Source organism: Mirounga leonina, unplaced genomic scaffold (genome assembly GCF_011800145.1).
Source record: "Mirounga leonina isolate KUSES-001 unplaced genomic scaffold, KU_Mleo_1.0 Mir_197, whole genome shotgun sequence".
In the NCBI taxonomy this organism is placed as follows: domain Eukaryota; kingdom Metazoa; phylum Chordata; class Mammalia; order Carnivora; family Phocidae; genus Mirounga; species Mirounga leonina.
In genome coordinates this window covers 5,985,854-6,005,193 of record NW_023270494.1, presented here as the reverse complement: position 1 = coordinate 6,005,193, position 19,340 = coordinate 5,985,854, and the positions used below count along the sequence as shown (strand labels likewise).

Here is a 19,340-nt window from a genome sequence, read left to right as displayed (position 1 = left end):
GGGGAAAGTGTTGTAGACAGTGAGACCTGCAAACGCTCTCACCTGGAGGCCCAGTGGGATCAGGAGCAGTGTGAGCAAGGGCAGGAGTTGGGGAGGTAAGGGCAGAGTCACAGGATCAGATTGGAGGGGTCCCTGGACTGTCCTAAGGACTTTAACTTTGAGAGAGGCAGTAGAGCAGAGTGGTGAGACATGGTCTGCAGTGCCAGACTGCCAGAGTTAGCATCCCAGTTCTGCCTCTTTCTAGCTGTGGGGTCTTAAATGTGTTACTTAACAGCCTTTAGTTTCTTTTTCTGTATAGTGCAGATAATAATAAGATTATGTTTAAAATTATGATTAGGGCGCTTGGGTGGCTCAGTCAGTTAAGCCTGATTTCAGCTCAGGTCATGATCTCGGGGTCCTGGAATTAAGTCTCACGTCAGGTCTCCCCATTCGTGCTCCTCCCTCTCCCTCACCTTCTGCCCCTCGCCCCACTCGTGCTCTCTCTCAAATAAATGAAATCTTGAAAAAAAAATTGTTATGATTAAAGGACATATATGTGTGTAAGCTAGTTGATGGACGCAACCCCTGAGTCAGATGGGGTGAGGGGGCATTGGAGAGCTGAGTATTCCCACTGTGATTGGATGTAGGTGTTCAAGGCTCTCTGGCTGCCCTACAAAGGATGGAGCAAGGGTGGAAGCAGAGACCAGTCTGGAGGCTATGGTACTAAACCAGGCAAAGATGGTGGTGACTTGGACAAGGATGGGTGTCGAACAGAGGAGGTGGTGAAAAGTGATTAGATTCTGGATGCAGTTTACGGATACTGTTGATGGGATTGGCTAATAGATTAGATGTGTGTTTGTAAGAAATAGGAGAATGTGGGAAGATCAGGTTGGTGAGTTGGAGGCAGCCGGGTGTTTACTTTTAGACATGCTACGTTTAAGATGCCCATGAGGTCCAAGTGGAGACACTGTGTCGGCAGTAAGGTGTACAAGTCTGGAATCCAGAGAAGGAAGTGCAGGCTAGGGAGAAGTTGGGGATTTGTCAGCATATATATCTTTGGCTTTTTTGAGCATGACTTAGTATGGGAAAATGTTACTTTGTATGTTTTACGTATTTGTTAGTGTGTATATACTGTTGGTTGTCATTATTCATGACCGTTAAGGTCTATAAAGTTGTCTGGAACATTGTTATTACTGATTACTGTAATACAGGATTCTTCCAGCCTCTGATCCCATTTTTGTCAGGTGATCAGTATATAACTTTGTTTTATGTATGGTTTTGCTTAGAGACACCTTATTTAGTATATACTGTTGACTCATTAACATTGATCTCATGGCCAGCAACACTGTAGTGCATGCCTGAATGAAGCTTATCTAACACACATTTTCTCCCTGTGGGCCATCATCCCTTCTTAGCACTTAGCACTTAGTATAGCACTTCAGCACTATGCTTGGGGCTCAGCAAAAAGCACCACAATACAAAAAAAGTGGCACTAGGTAGATCCTGAAAAAGACACTTGTTTAGGGTGCCTGGGTGGCTCAGTTGGTTGAGCGACTGCCTTCGGCTCAGGTCATGATCCTGGAGTCCCTGGATCGAGTCCCCCATCGGGCTCCCTGCTCGGCGGGGAGCCCGCTTCTCCCTCTGACCCTTCCCCCTCTCATGTGCTCTCTCTCTCTCGCATTCTGTCTCAAAAAAAAAAAAAAAAAGACACTTGTTTAGTGAGAGTTGATACAAGAAGGTAGAGCGCCCCACCTTGTTCAACCTCAGCTGGGAATGTGCACATCAAGTGACTCAGTTTTTGCCACTCTGCACATGTCCACAAGTAATGGTGAAAGTACCTCATGTATTGATTTTGGGGTTACAAATGTTAACAAATAGGCAAATTCACAAATATGGAATCTCTGAATAAAGAGGGTTGACTATTTATATTGAGTGTATGTGTGTGTATGTATATTTGAACTGAACCAATCTTTACTTGATGTACTATGTCATTTTCTATTTCATTCATTCATTCATTCATTACATAAATTCTACATCCAGTGTGGGGCTTGAACTCATGACCCTGAGATTAAGAGTTGCATGCTCTACTGACTGATCTAGCCAGGCGTCCACATTTCATTTATTTTTTAAAAAGTTGGTTGCAGTCTGTAATGGGTTACAACATGCAGTTTGAAAAGCATGGTCCAGGTTAAAACCCTTAGACTAGATGACTTAGATTACTGCTGGAGGGAAGGAACCATCACACTTCCATAAGGCTAGGAAGCCCAAGTGTGGATTGAAGAGACTGGCTTCCGGGCCTGCGTGAATGTTCATGCTCTTGTGTGTCCTCCCAGGTGACCATCTTGGTACTACAGGGCCGGCTGGACGAGGCTCGGCAGATGCTCTCCAAGGAAGCCGATGCCAGCCCCTCCTCTGCAGGCATGTGCCGAATCCTAGGGGACCTGATGAGGACAATGCCCGTTCTCAGTGTATGTGGAAGCAGCCCTGCTCTGCTGGGTCACAAGAGAGGGGTTCGTTCATTAAGCACAAGGGGTTTCTATGGCCATGGCATCTCACTGTGTCTCTCCCCTTAGCCTGGTAACACCCAGACGCTGACAGAGCTGGAGCTGAAGTGGCAGCACTGGCATGAGGAATGTGAGCGTCACCTCCAGGACAGCACGTTTGCTGCCAGTCCTCACCTGGAGTCTCTCTGCAAGGTCTGTGGAAAGGAAGTCTAGGTTGGGGTCCAAGTTGGGGCTGTGACATCCAGCACAGCAACGGCAGGAACATGATCCTCTTTGGACAAGGCTATCCATCAGCTCTGCCAGGAAGGAAGAGCTTTCAGAGCAGATGCTCTAGTTGAGATCAGGAGAGACTTTTTGTTATATTGTTTAGATTTTATTTATTTATTTGAGAGAGAGCACGCACAAGAGAGCATGAGTTGGGGGGGGTGGGGTTGGAGAGAGAGGGAGAAGCAGGCTTCTCGCGGAGCAGAGAGCCTGATGCAGGGCTCGATCCTAGGACCTCGGGATCATGACCTGAGCCAAAGGCAGGCGCTTCACCGACTGAGCACCCAGGCACCCTAAGATCAGGAGAGTTAACAGAGAAGTTGGCTCTGGAACTGAGGTAAAAAATCTCTTTCCTTAGATCATGCTGGGAGATGAAGCTGCCTTGTTGGAGCAGAAGGAGCTTCTGAATAACTGGTATCATTTCCTAGTGACCCGGCTCCTGTACTCTCATCCCACAGTAAAACCCATTGACCTGCACCTCTATGCCCAGGTGAGCCTGAACTCCCAAGGGATGGTGGTGGGGAGTAGGAATCCTGCGGGCTAGGTCATTTTCAGTGTGTGGCCTCTTTGAGTTGAACCTCCCTGGAGAACAGGAAGGGTCTTCCCTTTGCCCCTCCCTCCTCCTTTTAAGTTTATTTTTTTTAGTAATCTCTACCCCAAACGTGGGGCTCAAACTCAAGACTCTAGAGATCATGAGTCGCATGTTTTTCCAGCGAGCCAGCCAGGTGCCCTTCCTTTGGCCCTTTTTGAAGGACCCCATCACCCTTCTCCAGGGTTCCCTACACAGCAGCCCTGCCTGCCCCCTTGAGTCTCTGCTTCCGTCTGGGAATTGAGTGGGTCACCACCTTTCCACAGTCCAGCCTTGACCTGTTTTTGGGAGGTGAGAGCAGCCCAGAACCCCTGGACAACATCTTGTTGGCAGCCTTTGAGTTTGACATCCACCAAGTGATCAAGGAGTGCAGGTAGGAATTGCTGTGCCTCCATCTTTTCTGTCTTTACGTGTGCAGTTCAGTGACACAAAGTATAGTCAGAGTGTTTTGCAACCGTCACCCCATCCTTTCTTAGAATGTCTTCTTCCTTCTTACTGGTGTCTTAACTTTCTTCCCACACACATGCTCCCCTCCTGAGCCACATGGAGGTAGATAATGGCTTCTCTCTGGACAAGCTTGGGGACCTTCCTGAGGCTTGAGGGCTACTGTATTTATAACGGTTTTCATTTCAGGGATGTTTACTTGAACAACGTTGCAGTAAATTACTTTGATACTTATTTATTTATTTATTTATTTTTAAAAGATTTTCTTTATTTGAGAGAGAGACCACAAGAGGGGGGAGCGGGAGAGGGAGAAGCAGACCCCCCGCTGAGCAGGGAGCCCGATGTGGGACTCGATCCCAAGATTCTAGGATCATGACCTGAGCCGAAGGCAGTCCCTTAACCAACTGAGCCACCCAGGCGCCCTACTTTGATATTTAAAATCCAGAAAAAGCCAGCAAGCCTATTTCTTGGAACTTGATGGCTATGCAGACTGCCTTAAGGGAGAGCACTTCTCAGTAGTCTCACTCTCTAGTGAGCCATGGCCTGCTACCCCAGCAGGCTCCGGGCTGAGTCTGTTTAGAGCAGGGATTCTACACCACCCCTCTCCTCAAAAGGGTGTCTTGTCAGTGCATTGAACCTTCAGCAAGGCGGGAAAGGGAGTGTCAGACATAATGAATCAAAGGTACAGCTTGTCAGGAATTTCCGTATATAGTAAGTCAGACACAGTTTGGCGTCCCTTGTGCAGCCCGGACAAGTGGGTATTGCATTGAAGACTCCTGGAAGGGAGACTCTGGGGAACTACAGCAGACGGCCTTGCTCAGTATCAAATTCACTGACCTCTACTGGATCTTTTTCAGTAGATCTGGGCAATGGGAAGGGATCCCCTCCTGCTATGCTCCTCCTGTTTGAGCCAGAACAAAGCCGGAGCTTGAAGAAAATGGTGCTAGATTTGGAGAAAGAAAACCAGGTTTTGTGTCCATATTCTTTTCACAGACGTGTAGCTGGAGCTGGAAGATGACTTACGGAATCCAGCTGGTGGGGGGTGTGGCACCTACACAGAGTGGTTAGGTGAGAGTACCTTACAAAGGTGCACACATACATGTTGTTGTTTGGCTTTGTCATTATCTCTGCCTGTAATTCGAAGTAATGGGCATTCCTAAATACACTGTTATAGCAGTGGGTTATTTCCACCAGGGCTTCCTTCATAAGCCACATCTGAATTTTTGGAAACAAATCAGATTTGAGCAAAACCAGGAGGAGGGATAACGAAAGGGGAAAGCACACTGTTCTCTGCAGTGACAGTAGAAAAAAGAGAGGGGAGCCAGTGAAGAAGAGTGACTCTCATGAATGCCACAGAAAATGGCATCACCCTTCTGCCAGTCACACATAAGGAAGGATCAGGCTCTCAGGCCCTTAGTCTGGGCATCTCTTCGTCCTGGCAAGCAGGAAAGGGTCTAAAGTATTTCTGTTTCGTATAAATTTTGGAGCTTGGGTTTTCTTTCTTTCTTTCTTTCTTTTTTTAAAGATTTTATTTATTTATTTGACAGAGAGAGAGAGAGAGAGAGAGAGCAGGAACACAAGCAGGGGGAGTGGGAGAGGGAGAAGCAGGCTTCTCGCTGAGCAGGGAGCCCGATGTGGGGCTTGATCCCAGGACCCTGGGATCATGACCTTAGCCGAAGGCAGACGCCTAATGACTGAGCCACCCGGTGGCCCAGAGCTTGGGTTTTCTGATCAGGAAGCTACTTCCTACTCTATTTTGAAAGTGGTACTGTAATGCAAGTCCTGGGACCTTATTTCAGGTATTGGTGGAAAGGCTGAAGTATTTTCGGAGAGAGTAGCAGAGTTTTAGAAATGTGCCCTCCTGGGTGGGGAAGGATTGGATTTGAGGTCTTGTGAGCACTTGGTTTCTCCTGAGTTATACCACTCAGACCCAAGCTGGGTTCCTGGGAAAGTGGTGAAAATCTGGAATTGGGCCAGTGGGCTGGTGGTGTAGGGAAGTCTTGCTGCTTTCTTTGGGTGTGATGTCAGTTGGGTTCATGACTACCTTGTAAAGGGGAACGAGGGGAATACTTTTTAAAGGTGCTACAAGGGAGGTTTTTTTTGTTTTGTTTTGTTTTTAAAGATTTTGTGTATTTGACCGCACAAGCGGGGCAGTGGCAGGTGGGGTGAGAAGCAGGCTCCCCACTGAACAAGGAGCCCAGTGTGGGACTCAATCCCAGGACCCTCGGATCATGACCTGAGCCGAAGGCAGAAGCCCAACCCACTGAGCCACCCAGGCGCCCTAGAAGGGAGATTTCTAAATGGGCACCTGGTGATCCCCACGTTAAGTCAGCCAGACCGTTTGGGGCAGAAAGGGCAGTGAAGCGTTCTGAAGTAGAACATAGGCCATAGTTCATCAGCCCTTGCTGAAGGGCCACATGTTTGCCTGTTATCTCCACAGCTGAAAGGAGAAGTTGGGAATCCAAGTGCTCATCTTTTTTTTTTTTTTTTTAAAGATTTTATTTATTTATTTGAGAGAGAGAGAGCATGAGAGTGGGGAGGCTCAGAGGGAGAAGCAGACTCCCCGCTGAGCAGGGAGCCAGATGTGGGACTCGATCCCGGGACCCCAGGATCATGACCTGAGCCGAAGGCAGTCGCTTAACCAACTGAGCCGCCCAGGCGCCCTCCAAGCGCTCGTCTCACCTCCCCCGCCGCCACCTCCGCAGCTTACAGCTTCCCCTAAAAGCCAGTTCTGTGCTATCTGGCAAAAGGAAACAGGGAGCTTGCACACACGCACCGAGAGCTGAGCAACATGGCAGTTTTCTGGTGCCCTTAAGGTCCTCCCAAAATAATGAGCTAGAAGGAAACAGGCTTCCTTCAAAAACTAAGAAGAGGCCCAGTTTAATGTTTTGCTAAATCTAGAATTTTCTTGCTGGAACTTTGGCCTGGCCCATAACTGTGGCTCCCGCGGGGCACAGACAGACCTTCACACGCCATTTGCAGAAGGTCCACGGGCGCCCGAGCTCAGCTAGGCAGTGGTTGCTTTAGGGCCACCAAAGCGAGAGAGGAGTTGGGGTGAGGGGGCAGCGGTGGCTCCAGTGCAGGGCAGACAGTCCGTTGGAGAGCTGCAGTCCTCCGGGTAGGACCTTCACCTGGCTGGTGTCCCCAGCTCCAGAGTTCTCTCTTTTCTAGCAGAGGCCATCCCAGAGCTGTTAGTTGAGCCTTCCTCAGACATCTTTGAATGATGGGGCTGTTTGCCTGGCCTACATAGCGCTTGCTTTTGGGGTTCTCCATCATAGTGTGTGAAGCTCCAAAATGTGTTGAGATTTATCTAGCTCTTCAGGGAAGGCGAATAGGCCTTGTTCAACATAAGCTTGTCTTGGTCACTCGAGCTGTGTCATTAGCTCTGCCTTCGGTGGTCGCTGCCCTGCAGCCTTAGAGGCTGCCGTATCCCCTCAGGGAGGTGCTTGAGGGCTGCCAGACTGGGGCGTGCTGTCACTGGCTGGCTGTCTCGTCGTAACCGTCAGCATCAGTCTGAGCAACAGCAGCTGTGTAGGCCAGATGTTGTGGAACCCCTTAAGAGAGGACCTTATATCAGATTGGAAGGTGAGGGAAAAATTCTTGAAGGAGGCTCCATTCAAGTTGAGTCCTGAAAAGTTCAGCAAAGAACATCAGAAAAGATCATTTTAGGCAGAGAGAAAAGCATGGGGAAAGGCACAGGCAGGAAAGAAAGAAGGCCTGTTACCTGCTGAAGGAACTGCCAACGTCTCTTAGAACCGAAAGACTAAGGGAGGGCTTGAGGTGACAGAGATCAGAAAGGAGTCAGATTAACAAGGACCAGAAGCCCGTGTGACTCAAACTATATATCTTACATCTTTTTTTTTTTTTTTAAAGATTTTATTTATTTATTTGAGAGAGAGAATGAGAGAGAGCATGAGAAGGAGGAAGGTCAGAGGGAGAAGCAGACTCCCTGCTGAGCAGGGAGCCCGATGTGGGGACTCGATTCCGGGACTCCAGGATCATGACCTGAGCCGAAGGCAGTCGCTTAACCAACTGAGCCACCCAGGCGCCCTTACATCTTCTTTATCCACTCATCAGTCGATGGACATTTGGGCTCTTTCCATAGTTTAGCTATTGTAGATAGGCTGCAATAAACATTGGGGTCCATGTACCCCTTTGAATTAGTATTTTTGTATTCTTTGGGTAAATACTTAGTAGTGCAATTGCTGGGTCATAGGGTAGTTGTATTTTTTTTTTTTTTTTAAGATTTTATTTATTTATTTGACAGCGAGAGAGGGAACACAAGCGTGGGGAGAGGGAGAAGCAGGCTCCCGGCCGAGCAGAGAGCCCGATGTGGGGCTCAATCCCAGGACCCTGGGATCATGACCTGAGCTGAAGGCACCCAATTAACGACTGAGCCACCCAGGTAGTTGCTCCGGGTAGTTGTATTTTTAACCTTTTTTTTTTTTTTTTTTTTTTGGTAAGTAAGCTCTGTACCTGGTGGTGGGCTTGAACTTGAGACCCCGAGATCAAGAGTTGTGCACACTACCAACTAAGCCAGGCGCCCCTTCTATTTTTAACTTTCTGAGAAACATCCATACTGTTTTCCACAGTGGCTGCAGCAGTTTGCATCCCCACCAACAGTGCACAAGGGTTCCCCTTTCCCCACATCCTTGCCAACATCTGTTGTTTGTGTTGTTGAGTTTAGCTGTTGTGACAGGTGTGAGCTGATAGTTCACTGTGGTTTTGATTTGCCAGTGTTTTCAGTGTTAAACCATATTTTCCTCCTTTCTGTCCCAGCAGCTTCCCCTCACAAGGCCCTAAGTGAGCTGGCCTATGCTTACCTCGAAGTTTGAGTCACACGGGCTTCATTCTGAAGTAGGAACAAGACAGAGTTTCTACTGCAGGGCCTTTACACTGGCTGTTGCCCCTATTTTGGGAGGGCTCCTTTTCCTTGTCTTCCTTTGTCCTCCCCTCCTCCTCCAGCCCTCTGTTCAAATAACTACTCCCTCTTGATTCATTTTCTATATGGAGCTTATTCTAGGAGGGTGGACTGTGCATGTAGTGTATGTGGGAAGGCAACTTGTTTTTATGTCTTGTAGGTTTATTTTATTTTTTTCTTTTTTTAAAGATTTTTATTTATTTGAGAGAGAACAGAGTGAGCGAGAACACAAGGGGAGGGGAGAGGCAGAGGGAGAAACAGGCTCCCTGCTGAGCAGGGAGCCTTATGCAAGGCTCAATCCCAGGACCCTAGGATCATGACCTGAGCCGAAGACAGACGCTTAATTGACTGAGCCATCCAGGCGCCCTATATCTTGTAGGCTTATATTTGCTCACCTCATTTAATATTTTTCCCTAGGACCAGCCATTTTTTTTAAAGCTTTTCTTTATTAGTTTAAAATGCATGTGCCTGAGAGCGGGGTTGGGGGGCGGGCAGAGGGAGAAGGAGAGAGAATCTCGAGCAGACTCCTTGCTGAATGTGGAGCCTGATGGGGGGATCAATCCATGACCCTGAGATCATGACCTGAGCCCAAATCAAGAGTTGGATACTTAACCAACTGAGCCACTGAGGCACCCCATGGGACTGGCCACTTTTGATTTTATCTGTTACTTTTTTTTTTTAAGATTTTATTTATCTATTGAAGAGAGAGCGCACAAGCAGGCAGAGCAGCAGGCAGAGAGAGAGGGAGAAGCAGGCTCTCCACCGAGCAGAGAGCCCCATGTGGGGCTCCATCCCGGGATCCTGGGATCACCACCAGAGCTGAAGGCCGACACTCAACCGAGTGAGCCACCCAGGCGCCACTTATCTGTTATTTTTGAATTTTTCATAACTTCAGTTTCCAAAGATGGCTTCAGAGTCTCAAAACACGGTACTGGCCATTTTAATTCCTCCACTTTGGCAATGAAGCTAAAGTTAAAACGGTAACTGACCAGTCACTGAGTAGCAGAACTGGATTTGAACCAATTTGCAGTGCTGCTAAAGCAGGTCCATGGTGCTCAGTAAGCAGTTTAGTAGGGGATTAGTTATATGTTAACCTCAATCTCAGATTTACTGATTTTTATATTTATAGAGTGCTATTCAAAGGAATCTTTTTTTAAGATTTTATTTATTTATTTGACACAGAGAGAGAGAGAGACAGCTAGAGAGGGAACACAAGCAGAGGGAGTGGGAGAGGGAGAAGCAGGCTTCTGGCCGAGCAGGGAGCCCAATGCAGGGCTCGATCCCAGGACCCTGGGATCATGACCTGAGCCGAAGGCAGACGCTTAACGACTGAGCCACCCAGGCGCCCCCAAAGGAATCTTTTTTTGAAGATTTTATTTATCTGAGAGAGCACAAGTGGTGGGAGCACAAGTTGGGAGGTGCAGTGGAAGAGGGAGAAGCAGACTTCCCTCTTTGTAGGGAGCCCGATGTGGGGCTTGATTTCAGGACCCCGGGATCATGACCTGAGCCGAAGGTAGACGCTTAACCGACTGAGCCACCCAGGTGCCCCTAAAGGAATCTTTTTTTTTTTTTTTTAAAGGTTTTATTTATTTATTTATTTGAGAGAGAGAGACTGAGAGAGAGAGCACATGAGAGGGGGGAGGGTCGGGAGGGTCAGAGGGAGAAGCAGACTCCCTGCCGAGCAGGGAGCCCAATGCGGGACTCGATCCAGGGACTCCAGGATCCTGACCTGAGCCGAAGGCAGTCGCTTAACCAACTGAGCCACCCAGGCGCCCTAAAGGAATCTTTTTAAAGCAAATTTTATATCCATTTTCTCATTTTCTTTTTAAAATAGTGCAGCAGCTCCTGGGTGGCTCAACGCCTGGGATCGAGCCCCATGTTGGGCTCTGTCTGCTCAGCAGGGAGCCTGCTTCTCTCTCCGTCTGCGTGCCACTGCCTGCTTGTGTGCTCTCTTTCTCTGTCAAATGGATGAATAAAATCTTAATAAATAAATAAATAAAAAATAAAACAGTCCAGGTAGGCAAAAGATAAAATTACTTACATTTTTTAGATGAAGGGGATAGAGAGGTAGGGACTGACTGAAACTGTGATCTCAAGGACCATTTGTAGTACCTTTTTTGTTAAACCACTGTCTAGTTGGTCATGATCCCAGGACCCTGGGATTGAGTCCCACATCAGGCTCCCTGCTCAGTGGGGAGTCTGCTTCTCCCTCTCCCTCTCCCCCTCCCCCCGCTTGTGCTCACTCTCTCAAATAAAATCCTTTTTTTTTTTTTTTTTTTAAGATTTTTATTTATTTGAGAGACAGTGATAGCAAGAGAGAGCACACGAGTGGGGAGGAGAGGGAGAAGCAGGTTCCCCAGCGAGCAGGGAGCCCGATGTGGGACTTGATCCCAGGACCCCGGAATTAAGACCTGAGCTGAAGGCAGACGCTTAACCGATGGAGCCACCCAGGCGCCCCTCAAAAAGAATCTTTAAAACAAAACAAAACACTGTCTAGGTAACCAAATGACAATATTCCATTGAATTACTGATACACAAAGACCTATGATGAAATTAGAATAATTAAGAGCAACAACAGTATCCAGTGAGTTGGGGTTTGTTTAGGGGGCTGCCATAAAGAGATATCCTATTTATAGGGACTAAGGTCAGGAAGTAACACAGCAGAATTGCAAAATTAGGAAAGCCATAGCTAAAGGAAAACCTGGACCAACAAAGTATCTTTAAAAACCTGAGGGGCGCCTAGGTGGCTCAGTCGTTGGGGGTTTGCCTTCGGCTCGGGTTGTGATCCCAGGGTCCTGGGATCAAGCCCCACGTCGGGCTCCCTGCTCTTCAGGAGGCCTGCTTCTCCCTCTCCCACTCCCCCTGCTTGTGTTCCTGCTCTCACTGTCTCTCTCTCTCTCTCTCTCTGTCAAATAAATAAATAAATCTTAAAAACTTGAGCATGATCGACTTTGTGTAGCACATAGTGAATTTACAGAACTCTTAGTATTCGAGGATGTAGAAATACAGGTGTTTTTGAAAATCGGCAGAAATAATATATTTTTTTATTTTATTTTTATTTTAAAATTTTTTAAAGATTTTATTTATTTGACAGAAACACAGCGAGAGAGGGAACACAAGCAGGGGGAGAGGGAGAAGCAGGCTCCCCGCTGAGCAGAGAGCCCGATGTGGGGCTCGATCCCAGGACCCTGGGATCATGACCCAAGACGAAGTCAGACGCTTAACGACTGAGCCACCCAGGCGCCCCTATTTTTTTATTTTTAAAGATTATTTGAGAGAGTGAGCGAGAGAGAGAACACAAGCAGGGGGAGTGGCAGACTCCCCACTGAGCAGGGAGCCCGATTCTGAGCTCGATCCCAGGACCCTAAGATCATGATCTGAGCTGAAATCAAGAGTCAGGCACCTAACCGACTGAGCCACCCAGGTGCCCCAGTTTTCTTTTAAGTAATCTTTGTGCCTAATACAGGGCTTGAACTCATGGCTCTGAGATAAAGAGTCACATGGTCTACCAATTGAGCCAGACAGGCACCCCAGTATACGTAATTTTTTGAATGTCATAGATATACACAGTTATTAATAAAGTTTGAAAAAGGGGTGCCTGGATGGCTCAGTCGTTGGGCATCTGCCTTCAGCTCAGGTCATGATCCCAGGGTCCTGGGATCGAGCCCCGCCTCGGGCTCCCTGCTCAGTGGGAAGCCTGCTTCTCCCTCTACCCCTGCTTGTGTTCCCTCTGTTGCTGTGTCTCTCTCTGTCAAATAAATAAAATCTTAAAAAAAAAAAAAAAAAGTTTGAAAAAGCTAATCTTGAAAGTGAATGTTAGAAGGCCAACAAGGACATTCCCTAATGGTGGAATCCTGGAACAGATGGAGTATCTGAGGATCCATAGCCCTAAGAACAAGGCAGAAGTTTTACTAAAATTTTTTTTTAAGATTTTATTTATTTATTTGACAGAGACACAGTGAGAGGGAACACAAGCAGGGGGAGTGGGAGAGGGAGAAGCAGGCTTCCCACTGAGCAGGGAGCCCGATGCTGGGCTCGATCACAGGACCCTGGATCATGACCCGAGCCAAAGGCAGACGCCTAAAGACTGAGCCACCCAGGTTCCCCAAGGCAGAAGTTTTATTTATTTATTTATTTATTTATTTTTTAAGGCAGAAGTTTTAAACATTTGTCCTGTAATTCAGTGTAAACCAATCCCTATTCTTTTTATATCATGAAAGCAGAATTTCTTACCTTAATGCACTACACCTCAAAACTACCTGCCTTGACAGTCTGCTTCTACTTTACTTGTGCTTTTGTTACAGAAAGCAATCATTAAAATTTCCCTTACCCGAGATTTAAAAAAATAGTCAAATATTGGGGCACCTGGGTGGCACAGTCGGTTAGGTGTCTGACTCTTGGTTTCGGCTCAGGCTGTGATTTCGGGGTTGTGAGATCAAGCCCCACATCGGGTTCTGTGCTCAGCAGGGAGTCTGCTTGAGATTTTCTCCCTCTTACCCTGCCCCCCTCACTCTGTATTCTCATGCTCTCTTTCTCTAAAATAAATCTTTAAAAAAAATAGTCAAGCATTATATTCAAACAGGTCTATGCCAAGTAACAAATGGATACTCGGAAATGATGTATGCACGCTGACAAGAAGTGCATTGGCATACTTAGTACAAAACGATGCTAGGGAGCTTACATACAACTAGATGATGTAAAATAGTGATTTCCAAGGAATTAGACACTAAGGGCCCTAGAAACTCTACTTCATTTTTTTTTTTTTAACAGGGCCCCAGAAGATTTTTTTTGTTTTTTAAGATTTTATTTATTTGACAGAGAGAGAATACAGGCAGGGGGAGCAGCAGAGGGAGAGGGAGCCCGATGCGTGGCCCAATCCCAGAATCATGACTTGAGCCAAAGGCAGTTACTTAACCAACTGAGCCACCCAGGCGCCGCATGTTTTGTTTTGTTTTTAAGATTTTATTCATCCATTTGACATAGAAAGAAGAGCACAAGCAGGGGGAAGGGTAGGCAGAGGGAGAAGGAGAAGCTAACTCCCTGCAGAGCAGGGAGCCCTACATGGGGCTTGATCCCAGGGCCCTGAGATCATGACCTGAGCCAAAGGTAGATGCTTAATGGACTGTGCCACCCAGGTGCTCCAGATTCTAGGTGTTTTTTGTTTTGTTTTGTTTTGTTTTCAGATTCTAGGTTTTGGTTAAAAATATGGTTTGGGGGAGGACTTAATCTTCATTGTGGTCAGATTATATATACAGTAATATTATAAATCTTGTAATTTTTTTTTTTGAAGATTTATTTATTTGACAGAGAGAGGCACAGCGAGAGAGGGAACACAAGCAGGGGGAGTGGGAGAGGGAGAAAGCAGGAAGCCCGATGTGGGGCTTGATCCCAGGATCCTGGGATCATGACCTGAGCCTAAGGCAGACGCTTAATGACTGAGCCACCCAGGCACCCCTAAATCTTGTAATTTAACAAAGATTTCTTTATACAAAGTACTCATAGAAACCTAAACAAAAGATGGTTTTTAATTGTTCTATGTATATAGTCATATTCGTAAAGTAAGTATACTAATCAAAAGCTGTACAACAGAGAAACATTAATAGTGAAGCCGGATGCAAATAAAGATATTCCTCTGAATTCCATTTTTTGGTTTTTTTAATTTTATTTATTTGAGAGAGAGAGAGATAGTGAGAGAGGGAGCCCGACGTGGGTCTTGATCCCAGGATCCCGGGATTGTGACCTGAGCCAAAGGCAGACGCTTAACTGAGCCACCAGGCGCCCCTGAATTCCATGTTTCATCAGGCATCAGAAACCACCTATCTTTTAGTCTTTTTCTTTTTTTAATTGCTGTATAGTTGATGTGTTAGTTTCAGGTTTCCAACATTTGATAATTATGTACATTACAAAATGCTCACCACCGGCAGTGCAGTTACCATGTGTTCCACATAAAATTATATTATTGACTATATTCCCTATGCTATACTTTTCATCCCCATGATCTACTCATTTTATAACTGGAAGTTTGTACCTCTTCACTTAGTTCTCTCATCCCATCCCCCCACCTCCCTCCCCTTTGGCAACCACCAGTTTGTTCTTTGTGTTTATAAGTCTGTTTCTTTTTATTCTTTTTCTTATACATTATTCGGTATCCACATCTTCTGCATCTGATTGGATCCCTGAATTTTATTTTCACTGTGACATTCTCCAGAGATCTAGATCGTTGGCTGCCACTTTGAGGGTTGACCATCCTGGGTATCCACTGTCAGTCCCCACGTAGCACAGAGAAACTTCTCACTATGTGCTTCCAGACAGATTTTCACTTGTCACTGTCCTTCCCATCCTTTTATGCAAAGGATATGCAGGGTCCCTGTTCACATGGACCACAGTGTCACCCTGACTCTCCTCCTTGCCCTGGCATTTGAACCCACAGCATTGCTCTAAGCAACTGGTGGTTTGTGGCCCATCTGACAGACCTGCTGGATCACTGCAAGCTCCTCCAGTCACACAACCTCTAGTAAGTGTGTGGCAGCCGTGCCAGCTGTCAGGGGCGGGGCTGCGGGAGGGCCCCGAATGGAGCAGGCCAGGGGTTTTGGTCTCCTCTTATGTTCTATTCCAGCTTCGGATCTAACATGAGAGAGTTCCTCCTGTTGGAATATGCCTCGGGACTGTTTGCTCATCACAGGTAGGAAGGCCCCAAGGGTGTGAGGCGGCGGCACGGTGTTTTTCAGCATGCAAGTACCCCTGATCTTGGATTATGTTCTTGCTTGTCTGGTTCCCTGAGGGCTACAGGGGTCTAGGGGAGGGGCCATCGTGGTACCAGGCCCCAAGCTGCAGGGCAGCACGTGGGCTCACCAGACTCTCCTCTGTCTGTCCTTGGACGGTTGCAGCCTGTGGCAGCTGGGAGTGGATTACTTTGACTACTGCCCTGAGCTGGGCCGAGTTTCCTTGGAGCTGCACATTGAGCGGATCCCCCTGAGCACTGAGCAGAAAGCCCTTAAAGTGCTGCGGATTTGTGAGCAGCGGCAGATGACTGAGCAAGGTGAGCCCGCCCTCCCCCGGCATACTTCCTGCTCACGCTGCGTCAGCCGGACTGGAGAGAGGCCGGGCAGCGGGTCCCAAGAGATAAGCCCAAACAGGAAAATTCTTGAGGAAGGACAAACAGCTAGGGATCCATCAGGACTTAGAAGCCGTGGAGCGCACTGCCTCCAAAAAAGACCCTGACCCACGTCCTCTCTTCTACTTACTCTAGGAAGGTCAGGACTGGGGTCAGCTTGGAATTTACTTCTGCCAGGTGGGTTGCTGTTGCTAGCTAAGGCTGGCTCAGTGGGGAAGCAGGACCAGAGGCAGCTCAGGGAGAGCACAGAAAGAAAGCAGTGATATTTGCCCTTTCTCCCTTCACTGTTGAGTGATAAAAACCTAAGTTGTTCTGTCCAGAGTCAGTTGCTTGCTTATGACCATCTCTGAAAGCATAGGGCAGTTCAAGACCCAAAGGATGTTTTTTGGCACCTGGACAGATAATGAAGAAGCCGATCTGGGGAGCAATAAAATCTTTTTGCCGTCCCTGAAATCAAACCCAGCCACAAAGCCAATCCTGTCAGGGTGGGTCCTGGTGTAATAGAGCCAGGAGACAATCCGTAAACCCCAAAGTCCCCGGTGTTGCCAGCCAAGTCGTATTTGGAGCCTGTGGAGAGGCTGCAGAAAGCTCAGGGGAGGTGGGAAGCCTGCTCCTCTCTGGCAGAGTTCAGAAACGGCCTGACTGGAAGAGTGAAGAGTTCGCCTTTTCTCTTTTTCCCTGCCAAGTTCGCAGCATTTGTAAGATCTTAGCCATGAAAGCTGTCCGCAACAATCGCCTGGGCTCTGCGCTGTCTTGGAGCATCCGAGCCAAAGATGCTGCCTTTGCCACGCTGGTGTCAGACAGGTGGGTTCGACTGCTCCTGGCTTTCTGGGGACTGGCTAGGAAGTTGGGAGGCTGAGGAAGGAGTCCGGGACCCCTGCTCAGACCTCTGGGCCTGGCCTTGCAGGTTCCTCAAGGATTACTGTGAGCGAGGCTCCTTTTCTGATCTGGATCTCATTGACAACCTAGGGCCAGCCATGATGCTCAGTGATCGACTGACCTTCTTGGGTGAGTCTCTGGGCTCTCAGCCCCAGACCTTTGGCATAGTGGTGGGTTGTGCAGATGGGACGGACTGATCGAGGCTTCTCCAGTGTTCCCTCCTGTTGAGCCCAAACTCCTAGAACCATGTGTGCCAGACTCTGCAAAGCATATTTTCTAACATTTCCCAGTAATTTCAAACTTAAGAGAAAGGTGCAAAAGCAGTATAAGGACTAAGGAACTCCCATGTACACTTTCTCCAAATTTACCATTTTTATTTTGCCTCGTTTATTATTCTGTCAGGTTTTTGGGGAAAAATCTGAAAGTAAGTTGGAGACTTTGTTCCCCTTTCTTCATAAATACTTGAGCATGTGTTTCCTAAGAACAAGAAGATCATCTTAGAGACCCAGCCTCCGAATGTACTACTCTCATCAGATCTGCAGTCCATGTTCTGGTTGCATCAGCTGTCCCAGTGGTGTCTTTTATCGTGTCCACACTCACAGATTGTTTTCCTGTCTCTTTAGTGCCTCTGTCTCTCTCGGTGCTTGTGCACCTTGACTTTTTTTTTTTTTTTTAAGATTTTATTTGACAGCGCGCACAAGCGGGGGAAGAGGGAGAAGCAGGCTCCCCGCTGAGCAGAGCGCCCGATGTGGGGCTCGATCCCAGGACCCTGGGATCATGACCTGAGCCGAAGGCAGATGTGTAACTGACCGAGCCACCCAGGCGCCGCTTACAGAATGCTCTCTTACAGAATGTCGTCAGTTTGGGTTTATCTCCTGTGTCCTCATGATCGAGACTTATGGGTTCTTCAGTCTGTTACAGTCCAGATCTCTTGTTTGGTTTGATAGTTACATTCTCCCAGGTTTGGCTCTTTGGAACCCCTTCAAAATGTGTTTTTTTCAACCCTGTTGGTCTCATTGGTCCCTGAGTTTGGAGACAGTTCTGGAAGAATCTCCCTGCTTTGGAGTGGCTGGTCTGGGGTGTCTCTTGTCTTGTTTCGGGCCAGAGGTGACCTAGTGCTCTGTTTCTCAATAGGAAAATACCGCGAGTTCCACCGATTTTACGGGGAGAAGCGTCTTACTGATGCAGCTTCTCTTCTCCTGTCACTGATGACTTCCCAGATTGCCCCGCGGTCTTTCTGGGTAATACTACTAATAGACGCCCTGCCCCTTTTGGAAGAGAAAGAGGTACAGTTTGAATTCAGAATGATTTTCTTCTCTGTTTTGTAGTCCCTGACTGTGCTTCATTCCGTAGCTGTTGTAGATGCACATCCGTAAGTCATCTCCCAAGTAGGGCCCTGCAGGCCCTGCACGTATGTGTGGATTCCCCCATAATGCCCACTCTGGAAATTCAGTATCTACACAAGAAAAGCTACTTAATTTGAAAGGAGGCAGCTGTCTGCGGACAGTATTCAGCCTGGGCCCCTGACGAGACGGGCTGGGAATGAGCACAGGGGCTCTCTGGCCTCCCAGGGTTGCATATACAGAGCCCACTCCTTCAGAGGGCACATACGGAAGGCCAGCTCTGAACCTGGGCGCATGTCCGAACCAGTGCAGCCCTTGGCTGGGGAGCAGCTAAGCAAAGCAGCCTCTCCTCTCTCTCCTAGGTGGTTTTTTCAGCAGAGCAAACATATGAGTTGATGAGATGTCTAGAGGACTTCGCCTCAAGAAGGCCAGTGTGGAGAGAGCCTGGCGTTCAGCGACTCCAGGTTATTTTAGCTTTCAGATTGTTGATTCCATAATGGCGATGAGAAAAGGCTCCTATCTTGGACTCCCCTGCTTCCCTCCAGAAACGCTGGCCCCTTACAAACTTATGCTTCTTGAGTTACTTCTTAACCTGTAATTGACACACCCAACTTCTTTTAGGACGAAGCTGGGCGGTTCTAGGTGTTCTGATCTCTACTTTTCTGGCACTTGGTCGCAGTGGGCCTTTGCATGCGGTTCTCGTATCAACTTGCTGGAAGCTACTACTAAATGTTACATGCCTTCGGTCTGCCTTTGGGTCAGATAGAGCCTTGCAGAGCTTTAAAGAAGGAACACTTCCTGCTGTACCTCATGCTGGCTCTCTTTGCTTTTAGGAGGATGTTGAGAACACCAAGTTGGAAATGCTGAGACTTGCTCTTGCACGAAATCTTGGCCGGGCCATTATAAAAGAAGGCTCATTGGAAGGCTCCTGAGACCAGCCGAGAGCTGCTTCAGGGTGGCACCTTTGTATGGCAATGTTTATATATTTCTGAAAATAAATTTTCCCCCCCAAATAGAAGGCAAGTTCTTAGAGTCCAGCTAGAGAGTTTTCCCTGCTTCTCCTGTGAACTTGAGGTGGTAGAAATTGAGAACGTGCTTGTTATGTTTTCCTTGGATGGGACTGGTTTCCCTGTCTCCCAAGAGAAAAAGCCACTCCTAGAAGTTAGGATGGTGAGTGCAGTGCCCTCCTTCCCATTAGAAATGCAAACAAGAGCGGTCAGTGGTTTACGTATGCTTCTGAAATCTAGCCTTTAGAATCAACTGGAACATTTATCCGTTTTTTCCTTTAGAAAAGGGAAAGGTC

At 47.6% G+C, this 19,340-nt stretch overlaps 1 protein-coding gene across 1 annotated transcript in view; it reads left to right on the top strand.

Annotated features, from left to right (window-relative positions):
• Positions 1-19,050, top strand: part of NUP85 (nucleoporin 85) — a 33,678-nt gene extending 14,628 nt beyond the window's left edge. The window contains exons 8-19 of the mRNA XM_035026045.1: positions 2,313-2,447; positions 2,553-2,675; positions 3,106-3,237; positions 3,603-3,709; positions 15,132-15,215; positions 15,318-15,383; positions 15,589-15,740; positions 16,502-16,619; positions 16,723-16,823; positions 17,829-17,980; positions 18,400-18,501; positions 18,871-19,050. Of these exons, the coding sequence (XP_034881936.1) occupies positions 2,313-2,447; positions 2,553-2,675; positions 3,106-3,237; positions 3,603-3,709; positions 15,132-15,215; positions 15,318-15,383; positions 15,589-15,740; positions 16,502-16,619; positions 16,723-16,823; positions 17,829-17,980; positions 18,400-18,501; positions 18,871-18,969 (1,371 nt within the window). The 3' untranslated portion in view covers positions 18,970-19,050. The remainder of the gene's footprint in view (positions 1-2,312; positions 2,448-2,552; positions 2,676-3,105; positions 3,238-3,602; positions 3,710-15,131; positions 15,216-15,317; positions 15,384-15,588; positions 15,741-16,501; positions 16,620-16,722; positions 16,824-17,828; positions 17,981-18,399; positions 18,502-18,870) is intronic.
• The last annotated feature ends 290 nt before the right edge of the window (positions 19,051-19,340 follow it).